The sequence below is a fragment of the Maniola jurtina genome, chromosome 6 (genome assembly GCF_905333055.1).
Source record: "Maniola jurtina chromosome 6, ilManJurt1.1, whole genome shotgun sequence".
Classification (NCBI taxonomy): Eukaryota; Metazoa; Arthropoda; class Insecta; order Lepidoptera; family Nymphalidae; genus Maniola; species Maniola jurtina.
In genome coordinates, this window is record NC_060034.1 from 6,465,102 (window position 1) to 6,481,485 (window position 16,384).

The window sequence follows — 16,384 nt, forward strand, 5'->3', positions numbered from 1 at the left end:
TTAAAAAAGGTATATCAGCCGGTTTTTTATTCCAGCTCTTAATACATGTAAAAACGTCCAATCTGTTCATTTACTTGAGCCTTTACCCTAGTACCTAATTATATCGACCGCCCCATATCAAAACAAAGTAAATGTCATTTTTCCGAAAATCGTTTTATGTCATAAGCCTAACTTTCATAGTATGTCCCGTTGTATTGTAAGGACACCCACATTAAAGTAAAATTAAAAGCTAGTAAGTCGCTTTGACCATTTTAAAACATAGTAAGTCTATGAACTGGCTAGGTTTTTTATAGATTAATGCGCCTTACTAAGTTTTTCAAAGGAATTAGATAAAATAAAATAAATATCACCCATTATCTAAATACCATGTCAAAACAGTAAATACTTAATGATGCATTAAAACTTAAAAGTAAGATAGGAAAAGTCAATGACCTCTACATGTCAACTGTTAAATATGGCTTGCAAGGGAAATACTTTGCATACTTACATAATGTTTTTAAGGTTCCATATCTCAAAAGGAAACACGGGACCCTTATAGGATCACTTTGTTGTCTGTCTTTCTGTCCGTCTGTCCGTCTGTCGTGTCTGTCAAGAAAACCGATAGGGTATTTCCCGTTAACCTAGAATTATGGGCAGGTAGATAGGTCTCAACTCTCATAGCCCAAGTAAAGGAATAAATCCGAGAACAAATTTCGTGATTCTAGATCAACGGGAAGTACTGTATAGGTTTTCTTGACGGACGGACGGACAAATGGACAGACAACGAAGTGATCCTTTAAGAGCTCCGTTTTTCATTTTGAGGTACGGAACCCTAAAAAAGAAAGTGATGCACATCTAATGAATAAATGTGTAGGCCAGTCTTCACACTAAAATATTTAAACCCCTTTAATTTAAAAACTGTCATAGCCTAGTGGTTAGAACGTCCGCCTCCTAATCGAAGGTCGGGGGTTCGATCCTGGAATCACGCACTACTAACTTTTCAGTTATGTGCGTTTTAAGCAATTTAATATTGTATATCAAATCTTTGAAAAGAGCAACCGCCGAGTTTCTTGTTGAAGACTACGGCCTAAACTTCTCTTGAATTTAAACCACTTACTAGGTTTTGATCTGAGAAAGAAATTTGACATTAATTGACAAAATTGAGAGACCTAAGCTTGTATAAGAACACAGAAGTGTCATAATTCGTGTTCACTTTGCCTAACGTCTCTCAGAGAGCAGAGAGAGATTTAAACTGTTTCTTATAATCACTGGCCATATTTCAAATGCGAAAGTGTGTTTGTTGGTTTAATATTCAATCACGCTGCAACGGAGCAACCAGTCGACGTGGTTTTTTGCATGGATACATTTAAAGACCTTGAGAGTGACATCTCTCTCCGCATCGTATTCTTTATTGCTGAGGGTTGTGACCTCTTTCCATTATTCCTACATCTAATGGTAGGTTTTCTTGGGATAATAATGCGGTGGGTTCAAAGAGCCTACGGAACTCGACTAGAAAAACGAGATTTTGACTCTTAGTTTTAACGGTTATGAATTAGTTATTATTATCAGTGATAAAATTGATTAGGGCTGCCAGGTAAAATGACATTTATCTCGGAAAATCAAAGAGTTTCCACGAGATTTTTTCCAAGTTTGCGCTACTAAGTACATATATTATGAAGAGGAAAGGTTTGTTTGTTTGTTATCGATAAACTCTGAAACTACTGAACTACTTGCACTAAAGACATAATCATCAACATCAACCGACAGACGTCCACAGTGAACATAGGTCTTTAATAGGGTCTTCCACATGCTACGGGTTTGCGCCGCCTGAATCTTTGCGCTTGCGCTTGACGACAATCATGCTTTAAAGAAAGCAATGATGAGGTCCAAGTTGGAGCACGCTTACCTGGAAGATGCCTATTCACTCTTGGCTTGCAGGTATCTATGGTATATATGGCAGGAAACACGGCCGCCGAAATGGCGTTCCAACCTTTAGGCTCTCCCCATTGCCCGCAGCATGAATCTGAGCTTCCTTATGATGGTTATATTATGTACATATAATATCTCATAAGAAATCTCTAACACACAATCCAGCTAAGTAAGTCCAATTTCGAAAAAAGCTAGCTAGCCGACAAATCTAACTCAGGCAGCCTTCGGGAACCTTCGAGATGTCTCTGTCCAAAATTCCTCAATGCTTGAAGAACAGTCTTTGAATAGTGCATATTGTCAGTGATGAAATATGGATCCGAAATATAGGTCTTTTTTTTGTACACAGGAAATGCCTGACGCATACCCCTCCGTCATGTGGGGCTTGCACCAAACTTGCACTACTACGAAATCCATTTCGGAACACGGCACCCGGAACGAGGCGCGCTATCTCCTAACATAGGTATAATACCTATTTAGAACACTTACTATCTGTCATCATAATCTATGACAACCTCCGAGTATTTACCTGGTAAAACCGTAACTTTAGAATAAAATTTAGTATATAAGCAGGCTTCATTTAGAAATGAAAAAATCCCTATTTTATTTTTCAACGATTATAAACACAACTTTCATTCAAAAATAATAAGCTTATATTCATTTTAAATAATATTTTGCGACGAAATGACGCGCACAGTCCTTCCGCCATGACAGTCCAGTGGACACTGAATTCCATAGAGCGCCTGCAAGAAAATAAATAGCACAGGAAGTTTTTTGGTTAGTTTTAGATTATTTAAGAAACGAAAAACATTTAGTATCAAACTAACAGTTAAAATTGATTGCTAAACCTAAACATATCATTTTCTGGAGGTTGGCTTCAAAGTATCAAGATGTTAAAGAAAACTTTTACAGAACAAGTTGCGAACAGCAATGTTTTCAACTTGGTTTTTTTTTATTATTGGGATAATGTATACTAAATTAAAAAAGGCCCTTATAATCTTCACAAACTGAAGTTTTTAATTGCATGTATTTAATAGCTGTTAATGCTTTAGAAAAATAAACAATTTACTTCAAAGTACAGCATTTTTGCGATTTGTCAAATAGCAATTACCTTAAAAGATTACATTTCAAATGTTATATAGAAGCAGGCGTTACTTTGCTGAAGTTCATGATATTATGCAAGGAGCAAGTAGGTTGCAACGAACCAATAGCTCAATTTGCTTCAGATTTGTCTGGTTTAGCTGATTATAGCAAATTAAGTTTTTGGTTCCTTTTTAATTACATTTCATCACCAACAACCCATCGCCAGCTCACTACTGAGCACGGGTCTCCTTTGAGAATGAGAAGAGTTAAGCCATAGTCTACCCCGCTGGCCAAATTGTGAATTGGAAGGGATGAAAATTACGGAAAACTCTCAGGCTTGCAGGTTTGCTCTCGTTATTTTCCTTCACTATAAGTGTTGTTTAATTGCACATGACTCTATTTTATAAAGAAAGACGTTAAATGAAAGACGTATGTAACATAGCCTGCACCCTGAAGATATGCTCTACCTAAAATCCTTTCGTCAAAATCAGTTAAACAGATAACAGGGTTTTGAAAATTAAAGACCATTTAAAGACAAAAAGATAGACAGACATCTTCTTCTTCGTTAGCCGTTATTTATCCATTGTTGGGCAAAGATCTCCCTTCTCCTCGATGTTGGGTGAGCCTTCTCCAGGGTTTTCCAAGCTTGGTGATGTTGTGGGACCAACGGGATGGTTGCCTTCCAACGTTTGCCCTTCCGGTACGTGGTCTCCATTCCAGTAGCAAACGAATCTATCGGTCATCTGTGGTCCTACAGACATACCCTGCCCATCTCCATTTTGACCTCCAGACTTTCAAAACAATATCTATAATAGTCCCGTTCTTTTCCGGATTGTGGTATTTTGCACACGGTCAATGAGCGATATTCCGAGCATGGCCCATGGAGACAGACATACTTTCGCATTTATAATATTAGTATGGAAGTATGATTGGTTCTTGTAGGTATAGGATTAACCGTGACGGCTTGCTCCGTGCCTGACTTTATTTGCTTGACGGCCACTTTTTAATCTGGGTGGTTTAAATTACTGTTTTTATTAGCATTTATTCGATATTTTAAGGCATATAATTTTCTAGAGTTCGAGAACGGAGTCATGTTTCAGTTTTACGTTCTCATTAACCGCTTGAATAGTTGTGCTAATTTTTTCCAACGATTATTATTTATTGTTACTGTCGATATTTTCATGCTTTTGGAGTTTATGCCTTCATGTTAAACATGGGCTTCTATAAACTTATTCTGTTTAGTACTAAGTAGTTTTTACAAAACTTGTAAGTAGGTATATAATATAGTATATTCTTAAAAATATGCTTTTTTTTTCATACAGAAATCACAATATTACATAAATCATTTCATTTAACTTACACTGGTTATAAGTGCGTGCAAAAATATAATTACGTGTACCTACCTTACATACCTATTCTAAAATATTGTCTATGGGGGTCCCGCATAAAAATTTAGAGCATGGATAGAAAAAAATCACCACATATTTCCCAAGTTATGCAAACAATGTTCAACGCACTGATTAAATGCACTCATTATACAAAGGTAACGTATTATTATTCATATTATAAAACAATTACATTTCCAAATCAATTCCTCTCTTCTATCCTAAACATATCAAAACTCAAAGAAAGAAAGAATTATAGATGAATAATAATTTAACTAAATATTTTCAAAGACATTCATTGATTATTTTACAATTTTCTAGAAAAAACATTCTTTGAATATATTTTATCCTTTCTTTTGCTGAACACTGGGCCATATATTTTGTTCTTATCTATAATACTCTATCCACGGAAAGAAGTTAATATAGGGCTCTCTCTGTTACTTAATCTCATACACATGACAAAGACAAAGAAATCAGTGGCGTTAACCATTTTGAATGACCATCCAGTGACAAACTAGCCTATGTTTTCCATACTAGTCCATCGACGGAAACAAGTTCGTATCGAAAACAAGCTCGTTTGTGATTGATTTTATTAATTAAATAGAGTTGGTCATTCAAAATGGTTAACGCCCACCGACTCTTTTGCCCTATATTAACTTTTCTCCGTGCATAAAGTATAGACGACCCTTTCGTCACAGCCGAGGAGTTGGTGTAAAATTACAATTTTGTATTATTTGGTAAGAAATCGATGATTTAATGCTATTGATAGATAAACGATATTCAACTTTTTGCTGTATTTTGTCTTTTTGCTTGAAGTAAAATCGTTGACATTGGCCTCATTAACTTTTTTTACAAAAGTTATTGTTACCTCAGAAACTAAGTAGACCAAACACAAAAAGAGTTTTGATTATTTATGTATTCCTATAAAATTATTGAATTATTAGGTGAGTGTTTCTAGTAAACGGATTTTTTATGAGCTTTTATTTCTTCTACCTATTATACCTATATTATGATCTGTAATCGAAATATGCTTAAATGTTTCCTCGTTAAATAACCTTATCTGTATCATCATGATTAAAGCTTTGGACATTCACTGTTGGACATCATCATGATCAACCCATTGCCGGCCCACTACTGAGCACGGGTCTCTTCTCAGAGTGAGAAGGGTTTAGGTCATAGTCTTTCACGCCGGCCCAATGCGGATTAGCAGACTTCATACTGTTTACACTTAGACTTTTCGGTTCAAACTGTGTAAGGTTGTCTTACCTGCGGCTCACTCTAACTGCCTGAAAAAGGCATGGCCAGCCCACTGCCACTTTAGCTTGCTATTGTTTTGCGGTTTTGGTTCTCCAGCGGATCTCCTCGTTTCTAAACTTATTCTCTAGGGGATCCTATCCATATACAATGCGAAAGTGTGTCTGTCTGTCTGTCTGCTAGCTTTTGACGTCTCAACAGTTTAGCCGATTTCAATTAAATTTGGTACAGAGCTAGCTTATACCCTGGGGAACGACATTCGCTACTTTTTATCCTGGAAAATCAAAGAGTTCTCACGGGATTTTTAATAAACCTCAATCCACGCGGACGAAGTCGCAGGCATCATCAAGTCCTAAATATGGATAGCTATAGTAATATTATCACTGTCGTAAAATATCGTACTGTGAGATGAATTCCGTAGTTCTTATCTTAATAGAACGTTATTCTTTGTTGCAGTGCGAGAGGCGGACGCCGCAGCAGGCAAGCGGCGGCAGTCCAGGGCTGGGTTCTCAAATGCTCGCCATGGATGTGACAAAGGAGGCCCGCGCATCTCCCCTCCCAGCTGGCAGCCAGACCGGCTCCTCAGCGGCCGCGCAGCCTTCTCAACCACAGGTTAAAAGTGCTACTTTACCTCAACAGCAAGACTAAGGCTGAAATCTATAAAGCGCACTTTGACTTTGCTCTGACTTAAGATTGAGTTAAAACGAGACAGATTTATGTGAGAGATATAGCTCTGTCTCGTTTTAACTCTGTCTTAAGTCTAAGCAAAGGCAGAGCGCGCTCTATAGATCTCACCCTAAGTTTCGCCATAGTAGTCAGTAGGTACTACAGTAGCCACGTAATATTCCCAACGATTACAACATGGGGTTATTCAATGAGCGGACCAACATTTTTTGAAGGCCGGCAATGCATCGGCGGTTTCTCACTGCAAAAATGTTCATGAGTGGCGGTAATCACTTAACATCAGGTGAACCGCCTGCTCATCTTCTTGCTATTTGTATAAAAAAACGATGTGTGAAAAGCCTATAGGTATGAGAGCAGTCAAGACTTCGAGTCTTTTACATTGAATTCCCAACTCTGTTTCCTCGAATATAATAGACAGCTCTGACAAGCCTATATGATTTTTTAAACATAAATATCTCTATGTTGTCTTAGGCTTGGTATTGTTAAGAAATTATGCTCACGGTTTTATCCTTGATGCCACCCACATTTCCGCAAGCCCTAAAATTTATAGTTTCTGATAATTTATTTAAATTTCAACAGAAAATTAAAGATTACCGAGCAGCAAAAAACAGGATGTGGTACTTACATTTACTAATTAGTTCCTGTTAAAGTAGTAACAATATTAGTTTCAAATATTTAGTAAGTATACTTAATATTAGGAAGAAATCGAAGTAACAGGCTATGAATCGAAAATTGAAGATGAATGCGCCTTTGCCTCATTCTCAATAGTTCCTTATTTTAAGAGGGCTCTCTCCGTCACTCGTTTCATACAATCGTAGTTCCAATTTCATTTGAATATTAAGCAACCAAAGTCCATGAAATTTTGCAGACATATTCTAGAAACTAATATCTATGTCTGTGGTTTTCCAGATTTCTGTTAAAATATTCGGTTTCAAAGTTACGCGGTCTTAAAAAATTTCATACAAATCTTTGAGCCCCTGCAATTTTAAAACTACATATTTTTAGAAAAATCTAAAACACCACAGACATAGATATTAGTTTCTAGAATATGTCTGCAAAATTTCATGGACTTTGGTTGCTTAATATTCAAATGAAATTGGAACTACGATTGTATGAAACGAGTGACGGAGAGAGCCCTGTTAAGTTCTCATTCATAAAAATGTTGTCCAACTGTCAAAGACTTTCGAAAAGAGTTTTGGCGCCAAAACATTTTTCTTTTTCGCTTGTTTTCCGCGTTGTATAAAAATTTGATAAATAAATAAATAATGTTAAATATAGTTCGCTTACTCCATTCTCATATATAAATAAATTCCCGTGATAGGACTAATAATATACAAAACCTTAAAGTTTTTTTTAATAAAACAGATATGTGCTGGATGCAGCAAGGTGATCACGGAGAGGTACCTGTTGAAGGCGCTGGACCAGCTGTGGCATGAAGACTGTTTAAAGTGCGGCTGCTGTGACTGTCGGCTTGGGGAGGTTGGACACACACTGTACACGCGGGCGAATCTTATACTTTGCAAGAGGGATTATTTGAGGTGAGGCTAATTTCAATCTTGATCATCATCACCGAAAACAAGGAACCAAACGCTTAACTTGCTATAATTCGCTAAACCAGACTTTATATGGTGCAACATGCAGCACCCGTCCTCCCACTGCTAATGCCAGGAAAAGCCAGCCACCAAACAAGCAATACGCACCACCACCACACAGCACCACACAAATCTCAAGACCACTCGCTCCTCGCTCCTTCCTTCCTTTTTCCGCTTCGCTTTTGGTTCCTTGTATATCATGGACTTCCGCAAAGTAACACCTGCTTCTACACAACATTTTGAGTCCAAAATTTTTTAATACAAGGAATAGAAGGCAGTCTTAACTGCTAAGCTATCTAGCCCATATTGAATTTAATGGAAATCTTTGGCAGGCTTTTCGGCAACACGGGCTACTGCGCAGCGTGCAATAAGGTGATCCCGGCGTTTGAGATGGTGATGCGCGCGCGCAGTAACGTCTACCATCTCGAGTGTTTCGCGTGTCAACAGTGTAATCATAGGTAAGATCCTACATTATTTACTACTAAATGATGCCTGCGACTTTGTCTGCGTGGATTCTAAAAATTGATTTCTGGGATAAAAATAGCTTATGTTCGTCGCCCACCAACTCAATACATCATCATCGTATAAACAGATGGGTCGTGAAAACATAGCAGATAGACAGACAGACCAACACAGTTTCGTATTAATTAATAAGCAGGTATGTTAATATATGTTTTGCTTTAATATAAAATCGAGGCACAATTGTTTTGAAATACTTAGGATGTACATAGGTACCTTATGTTTTAATTTCTAATCTGTATTCAAGCCAAGCGAGTAAGTGGTTTCAAGTAAAAATGGACCCTGTTTTTTTTTTTGTCAAATGAGATGTCACATCACGACGTTTGCTTGTTACACCTACAGAATGTATCTTTATAAGAAAGTAGAGAAAAGAAACACTAATCAGATTCCAATAAATGCGGATACAAAATATAACTTTTTTGTCAAGAGTTAAGAATTTTAAGTTTCAATATCAAAATTTTTGGGACATAGTAGACAGATGTGTGCAATATAATACATAGGTACGAGTATTATACGAGTTTATCAAAGGCGAACTAGTAAAAGTGATACCGTATTAAAAGCTTAACGAGTAAATAGATAAAAAAAGTTCCATCTCAAAACGCAAAACTATCCCGCGAGATCTGAAAATCTGACATCGAATAAGTACACAAGTAAAAATGTATTCAGGCCACAGTTGAAACTTTAAACTGTATCGTATGAATCTATAATGCTGTTCTCCACATTTATCGCATCACAAGTAGATTCGCGTTGTGAGCTCACTTCATTTTCTCACCTGTCAAAAGCGATTGCGTCCGTGAAAATTGAGCAGGGACGTTGCTATATTGAATACAGGTCCAGTTTGGGACTTCTTTTGTGAGAGAGATAAAATATTCAAAATGATATGATGCGGGAAAGGGACGGTTGCGTTGTCTAACAGCAGCTCTCTATGGTTTATTCAACTCACGGACGACAAACAAAGAGCGCGATTAAATTTTCCGCTACATAAGAAGCTACATGCAAAGGAAATTTGCTTTTAAAACACCCGCGATTGTTTTTGTGCGTTGCATAAATTTGTTGTTTTATAATAGAGTTTGCAGAACAGGTGTAGATAATTGAGTTTTAATGTTCAATTTAGCTGTATGCTATTCTGGGGTTCTGTAAAAATTGGAAAATACGTGTAATATAGGAAAAAGAACACCAGATTAATAATAGCAAAAAGCTTCACATAAAAACGATAGTAGGTACCTAAGGTCAGAAAATAACAAATTAACGTCGAATTCCCTGAACACAATTTAGTAGAGCTGTGTTTAGTCCGTACAGTACGAGCACAAGAGTAGTGTGTCGGTAAACAGGTAAACTGTGCTTGATTTCCCCGCGCTCGCTCAGATATTGCGCTGAGCGATGATGCACCGCTTAACTGGAACTTATTAATGAATCTGTCGATACTGACTAGTGCAGGATATTAAATGTGGAGAGTATTTATAGTCTCCGTCGCTAGGGACTTGTAGAGATAAAGAGGAATTTATCTAGTTGACTGTATAGTGCGAACATTTTGAGATCGCGCTCGCCATTTTAGCTCTATGTGTCAAATGGCATGTCAAAAGTAGAGGGGTCTCTTCGTCACTCGCTCAATACAAACGTAGTTCCAATTTCATTTGAATATTAAGCAACCAAAGTCCATGAAATTTTGCAGACATATTCTAGAAACTAATATCTATGTGTGTGATTTTCCAGATTTCTGTTAAAATATTCGGTTTCAAAGTTACGCGGTCTTAAAAATTCACATACAAATCTTTGAGCCCCTGTAATTTTAAAACTACATATTTTTAGAAAAATCTAAAACACCACAGACACAGATATTAGTTTCTAGAATATGTCTGCAAAATTTCATGGACTTTGGTTGCTTAATATTCAAATGAAATTCGAACTACGATTGTATGGAGTAAGTGACGGAGAGAACCCTGTTAAAATAAGGACTAAAATCGTACTTTTGACATGCCAGCTGACATATAGAGCTAAAATTTGGTGTGAGATCTCAAAATGTATGCATTTTAAAATAGATTCACTATAATATAGTAAACATCTTATTCAAAGTTATTGTTTTCCTCCATTTATTACACACAATGTTTCTTACACGTTGCGTAGAGTAACGTGCGTTTTAAGCAATTAAATAAAGGAAAAAAATTGAGGAAACCTGCATGCCTGAGACTTCTTCACCATGTTCACAAAGAACTTATGGGGAACTCTCAGGTTTTCTCACGATATTTTCCTTCACCGTCAAAGCAAATTCTATTAAATTGCTTAAAACGCACGTAGTCCCACGTAACGTATAAAAACGTACTGTGCTATAATTATAAATAGAGTATATAAACATACAATTATTTAGAAGAGCGCCTGCCAGAGATCGAACCACGGATCCCCCAAAAATGAGACCAACATCTTTACCACTTTGCTATCACCGCTTTTAGCTAGGACCTAAAATATTATAGGATTGTTTTTTAAAATTCAATCTCTTTACTGTGCTTTAAATTGCTCGTAGCTAGCTGAAACATTCGTGCACGAGATGGGTTGAGTTAAAATATCGAATAAGATTGCAGGCGCAAAGTAGCAATCCACTGGACTGCGTCCGCGTAAATAATAGAGAGGTCGCGAGATTGGAGCCAGTCTGAATGGTTTATACGTCACTTGTGGACCTTTACCGCTTCGCAAGAATCTGTGTGATGCCTTGCCTCTATTGTGTATTCATTTTGATTGCTATGCTACTTCAGTTTCAAAGTTATAAAGGTTCAGCTGCTTCTTACAAAGGATGATTACTATTTTTAAACTTTTTCATTTTCATTGATGTTAAAGCTAGTCACATAATTATGTAAAATTTCTCCAGTAAAAGGTCACGACTCGCAGTAATAAGAAGAATGGAGTAAGATGATCGTTGTTATAATACTGATCTAAGGTCATAAAAAAAGATAGCGCATAGTAACTAAGTGGCTGTAAGTATATTAAGTATGATGCTAGGTGATTTCCGGGACTTCACGTGAATTTCGGTTTTTAAAAATCCTCTCTCCAGGTCTTTAAATATATCGATCTATCCATGAAAAATACGTCGATCGGTTGCTTTGTTGCGCAATTAAAGGATAAACCATCAAACAAAAACACTTTCGCATTTACAATATTAGAAGTTATTATTTGACTCTATTAGAATATGAACACATACTCGTACTTACGAATGAAAATGATCACTAAGATAAGAGTTGAGTATCGCGTCACAGCAGTTGCATCATCATATAAACATAGACTCAGCGTAACAAAAGTAAAAAAATAAACCAAAACATAGTTTTGCATATCTATACATATTTACTCAACAATACGGCAGGCTATTAAATATCACGTACAAATCAATTTCCACGGCCAGCAGAAATCTGAATCCAATTTGCTGGCTGTCCGATGTGAGCGGCGGACGCCAGATATCGAGGGGGGCGAATATCGCTAAACGGCTAAATAATTTAGTAGCAATCTGCTGGCGCGCCCGCGGCATCGCCAGGAAGCTGCGCAGGTCGTGTGGCCCTTTATGCCTTGTCCCTATCAATGTCTGCACACGGTCTGGATTTAGTGCCGCTGCTACTTATAAATTGAAGGCAATTTATTACGGATAACTTTGTAAGGAATCTTGACCACAAAACATGCACACGCCTAGTATGTTAAATCAAGGGTAGAAGGGCTAATAGTTCAAAGGTGGTAAGGGTGGCTCTGCCCTTAGCTGAAGAAAAACTGTTCAATTGCGTGTCAGAAGTCAGAACACGCTATGAGATGGTTTAATCCATATTGTCCAAAGCATCGAAAAATGCAACTTTGAAGGACGTTTTTCGTTTTTAGTAGTTCGTTTTGTATAGTTTTTTTTCGAAAACTATCAAAGACGAAGTGAGTTTAAAATACCTACCTTTTCAATGAATTCCGCTCGAGAGTTCAACAAGTTTCTATAAGTAACTGTTTTAAACCTTACAACTCTAATGATTTCTTTATAAAATTGACACACAAATGGATGGACATACGGACTGGACATAACTATAAGTGCTTCTTGTTACCGTTGGTTAGAGGAAAGATTTCATTAATTAATTACAGCAGAAAACGAGAAATAAAACAAAACAGACACCATTTGCAAGAGCTAATTTAAAATGCTTTTCAATCGGTATTGTTTCACGGCTGAGAGAAATCAGAAAACAGTTAATAGACACGTCCGATTAGGTACAAACGTCAAACTTCGCGTCGCGTAGCGGCACAATGGCGCGTCGCACAAAGCTTAACTTGCACCCAGTCATTAAAATTTCGTTCTACATCTTTTCCATTACGCGACTGCAGACAAAAAATAGCAAAATAAAAAGGACAACCCCCAAAAACAAAAGTCGGGAGCGGAGAGAACAGGAAATAAAGTTAATTAAGAGCGGCGAAATCGATGAGTTGCGGTGGAAATTGGCCCCTTAAAAAAGAGACATTTGTTGCCGAGCTATTGCGCTTAATTTTTGTGACAAGTGAAACAAAAGAGTTGGCGGGTGCCCAGAGTCGCACGGGGAGGAAGACGCAGGGAGAGTGGGGTGCAGAGATAAGGTCGGTGTTATCACCGGCGGTTCCGGGCGGCCAGTGGCGAGTCGAAGGCGATACCTTTTGTTTTGCCACATTGAGGGATGCGCGCTCGCGTGACGTTATCTTGCTCCTTCCGTTGCTTCACGGTGACCTTTCCACTCATGCTAGTAAATTTTATTTCTTAGACATTTTCGGTTTCTTTCCGGCGTCCGTTACGCTTCAACAATGATAACATTACGATACCATCTCAATGTTTTTTTGGGTTCTCTGGGCTGAATGACCACAGGTATGCCAATGGAATCTGAATGTTCGTGTTAGATATTTTAGTGGCCCTAAATAACTTATAGAATATCGATAGTTTGAATGTTCAAGTAACAGGATTTACACGGCATCCGTAGTAATGCACTAGTAAGATTAGTTATAGCAGACATTAGTCACATTATTATGTCCCGTTGAAAATCACTAATTGGATCTCGCTTTACTTACACTTTCGTAAGTTTATTCAATATCATTTGGCTTACTAAGTTAAAATATGCAATATCTATGTACAATAATAATTATGATCTTTTAGAATGCTACTCGGTCTAATATGTTTCGAGCTTGTATTGAAATTTTTTCTACAGTTGTTTCATTTCTATTCATGTCTTTATTCTAACCCTTAGTGGGGTTCCCTTTAAAATATGAATTGTAATGGATATTTTGGTGCAAAAAATTAATCAAAGTCGAAGTGCATCTATGTATACTTGCAGATTCCGTCATTGTTGGGTGTTCTTTCTTTCAACTAAGTTAAGCAGTCCAATAGTACAACAAAATTCAATACTTAGTCAATTATTACCTAACCTGCAAATGTACAATTATATCTAAATACCAGTTTTCTGTTCTCACAGATTCTGCGTCGGCGATCGGTTCTACCTGTGCGAAAACAAGATCCTGTGCGAATACGACTACGAAGAGAGGTTGGTGTTCGCCAATATGGCGTACAATCCTCCGCCGCTTGCGCATCTTAAGAGGCAGACCACACACCTGCCACCGCCACCGGTAAGTCTACGGCTCTAGTGTATAATCTATACCTCTGCAGTATTAAGGTATGGATCGAATAAAACTGGAAACCATGTACCGAGTTGCGGTTATCTCCTTTAGCCTATCATGCAAAGAATCGGGGAAAGTGTCTTATTGCCAGGTCTTTAGAACACCTGCTATACTATCACACCGGTAAGTCTATCTCTGCAGTATTAGATATCCAGGATCGAATTATTCTAGCAACCAAATGAATTGTTTGTGACCTTTGATGGCTATTAATGCAAAAACTAGAGGAAGAGCGCCTTATTGTCAGATATTTGGAACACCTGCTAGTGCTATCCATGTAGGATTTCCACACGAGTGAAGAGAGAGCTTTATTTAAAGCAAGCCCTTGAAACGAAAGGTTGACTGACGACGTCTCCACAGTTGCTCCTCACTTTCCACTACCAAATATATCGATATCACCCTCTGCTTCAGGGTATTTTTACGTGACATCAACTGTTCTAATTACCAGTTAATATCATGTTTGTTTTATAACTTTGTATTTTGTTACACAGACAAGCAACGCAATGAGCCTCATGAACGGCTCCAGCCGCTCCGGCGACCTAAACAACAACATGTCCGGTTCTTCCCCCGCGCCGTTCGCACCTCCCCCGCACCTCAAGCCCCTCGGCCTCTCTGCGTCCAGCTGAGACTATCGCGTTTGAGACGTCCACCCCTACGTCAAGTACCATAACTGAACAAACGCACTTGTGAACTATACGAGAACGAGTGAAATTACTCAGTGTTGCGTGATACACAGGGAAGTGTCCAAACTGAACGACTCAACTACATAATATGAACTGTTTCAATTTTCGGTACAACTCAATTTGATAAGTGTAAAAATGTTTCGAACGTTTCGTTGTACGTCAGTAGTGTTGTTACAAAGCTAATGCCAAAACTCGATGTTCGGGAGCTGGAGGTGCTCCCGTTAGACAATTAATTTCTTCCTATGTGAAAGATTTAGATAGACTTTTATTAAAACGTAATAAATAAAATGTTTTAATCTCATAAGATGATCTCATAAGGGCAATCTCGACTTAGAATATATTTGATGAATAAGTAAAGATCCGATTTTTAAAAGCAAATAAATACGCGGGGAAGACTGCATTATTAAGAGTTTAATTTGGAAAGTTATTGTTTTCTAAAATGCTTTTACGTGCATTAAAATAAAAATGTTTAATGAATTTTAGTAATAATAATTACTTAATCTTATGTAAATATAGAAAATGTGTTTTCAATATTTTTGTTATATAACTATCAATATGAAGCGAGCTGATTCAAAGATCAATTTTATTTTAATTTTGCAATACATATTTTTTTACTAATGTAACTTTTTGGCCTGGCCACTTATTTCTTCATACGCTCGCCACCTTGTTATTTCGTTTTGTACCTTTAATGTATATTACTGTTAAGTTTACTATAAACATTGTTGTAATGTTTGTATTATTTATGTAAATAAAAGTATTCATAAGTAGACTATTTGTATCTTACAATAAATGACTTTACATTGGTGTATATTATGAAATATGTAAACATAGTAAAATGTGGAAATAACTGTTATAAAGTTTTCATAATTAATCATAATAGTTCAAATTAGTTTGTTTAGTCATATTTTAAATCCTCGTATTATGTACTAATAATTTACAGTTCCGCATTTATGTAAGTAGGTAAAAATCTCATGCATTCCTAACTGTATAATGTTGCTATCATGTGAACCTTATGTGAACAATTTACATTAAATGTGTCAGATTCTTTCCAAACCAATGATATGACCAAAGAAGTAGCTGATTAAAGCCTTGTTCAAAATCAAATTTATTTTATTTATTCACCTCTTTATTTATGCGGTTATTGAATGTTTCTGGCTGTGGTTTCGGTTCGGGGACGATATCAGATATCATAAATATTAGAGACGGACCATTCAGCAGGTAGTATATGAAAGCTCACGTGCAAAGCCTTTTCGTTTATGTAACTTTAGCTACCCTACTTAATGTCACCTTTAAAAATCTCGAATCAAAATTTCATCAAAGTTTGAAAGTTTTTTACTTTTTGCACTCATGGTCACTGACGACGGTACCTTCCTACATCCTTCGTGATAGAATTTAGAAATAGAAAAACATATACTTACCTAGTTAATGTAGCAAACAATTTTAAGTGTAAAAATTAACTTTCAGCGAAAAACGATTGTAGATGCGAAAATTCATTTTGCGTGAAAAATCACGTGTGAATAACGTGTCAATTATGCTATTGATCTTTATCATAGTTCTTACTTCAATTAATGTAGCTTAACAGGGCTCTCTCCGTCACTCGTTTCCACTCGTTTCATACAATCGTAGTTCCAATTTCATT

The 16,384-nt window shown here is 37.0% G+C and overlaps 1 protein-coding gene across 4 annotated transcripts in view; it reads left to right on the forward strand.

The window, feature by feature from the left end:
* LOC123865946 (LIM domain only protein 3) overlaps positions 1 to 15,849 on the forward strand; it is an 81,440-nt gene extending 65,591 nt beyond the window's left edge. For 3 of the 4 annotated variants that reach the window (XM_045907169.1, XM_045907170.1, XM_045907167.1), the window contains exons 2-6: positions 6,084 to 6,239; positions 7,674 to 7,849; positions 8,236 to 8,361; positions 13,864 to 14,014; positions 14,554 to 15,849. In XM_045907169.1, coding sequence (XP_045763125.1) covers positions 6,084 to 6,239; positions 7,674 to 7,849; positions 8,236 to 8,361; positions 13,864 to 14,014; positions 14,554 to 14,688 — 744 coding nt within the window. In that variant the 3' untranslated portion in view covers positions 14,689 to 15,849. The remainder of the gene's footprint in view (positions 1 to 6,083; positions 6,240 to 7,673; positions 7,850 to 8,235; positions 8,362 to 13,863; positions 14,015 to 14,553) is intronic. The other variant, XM_045907168.1, reaches the window with a different exon arrangement.
* The last annotated feature ends 535 nt before the right edge of the window (positions 15,850 to 16,384 follow it).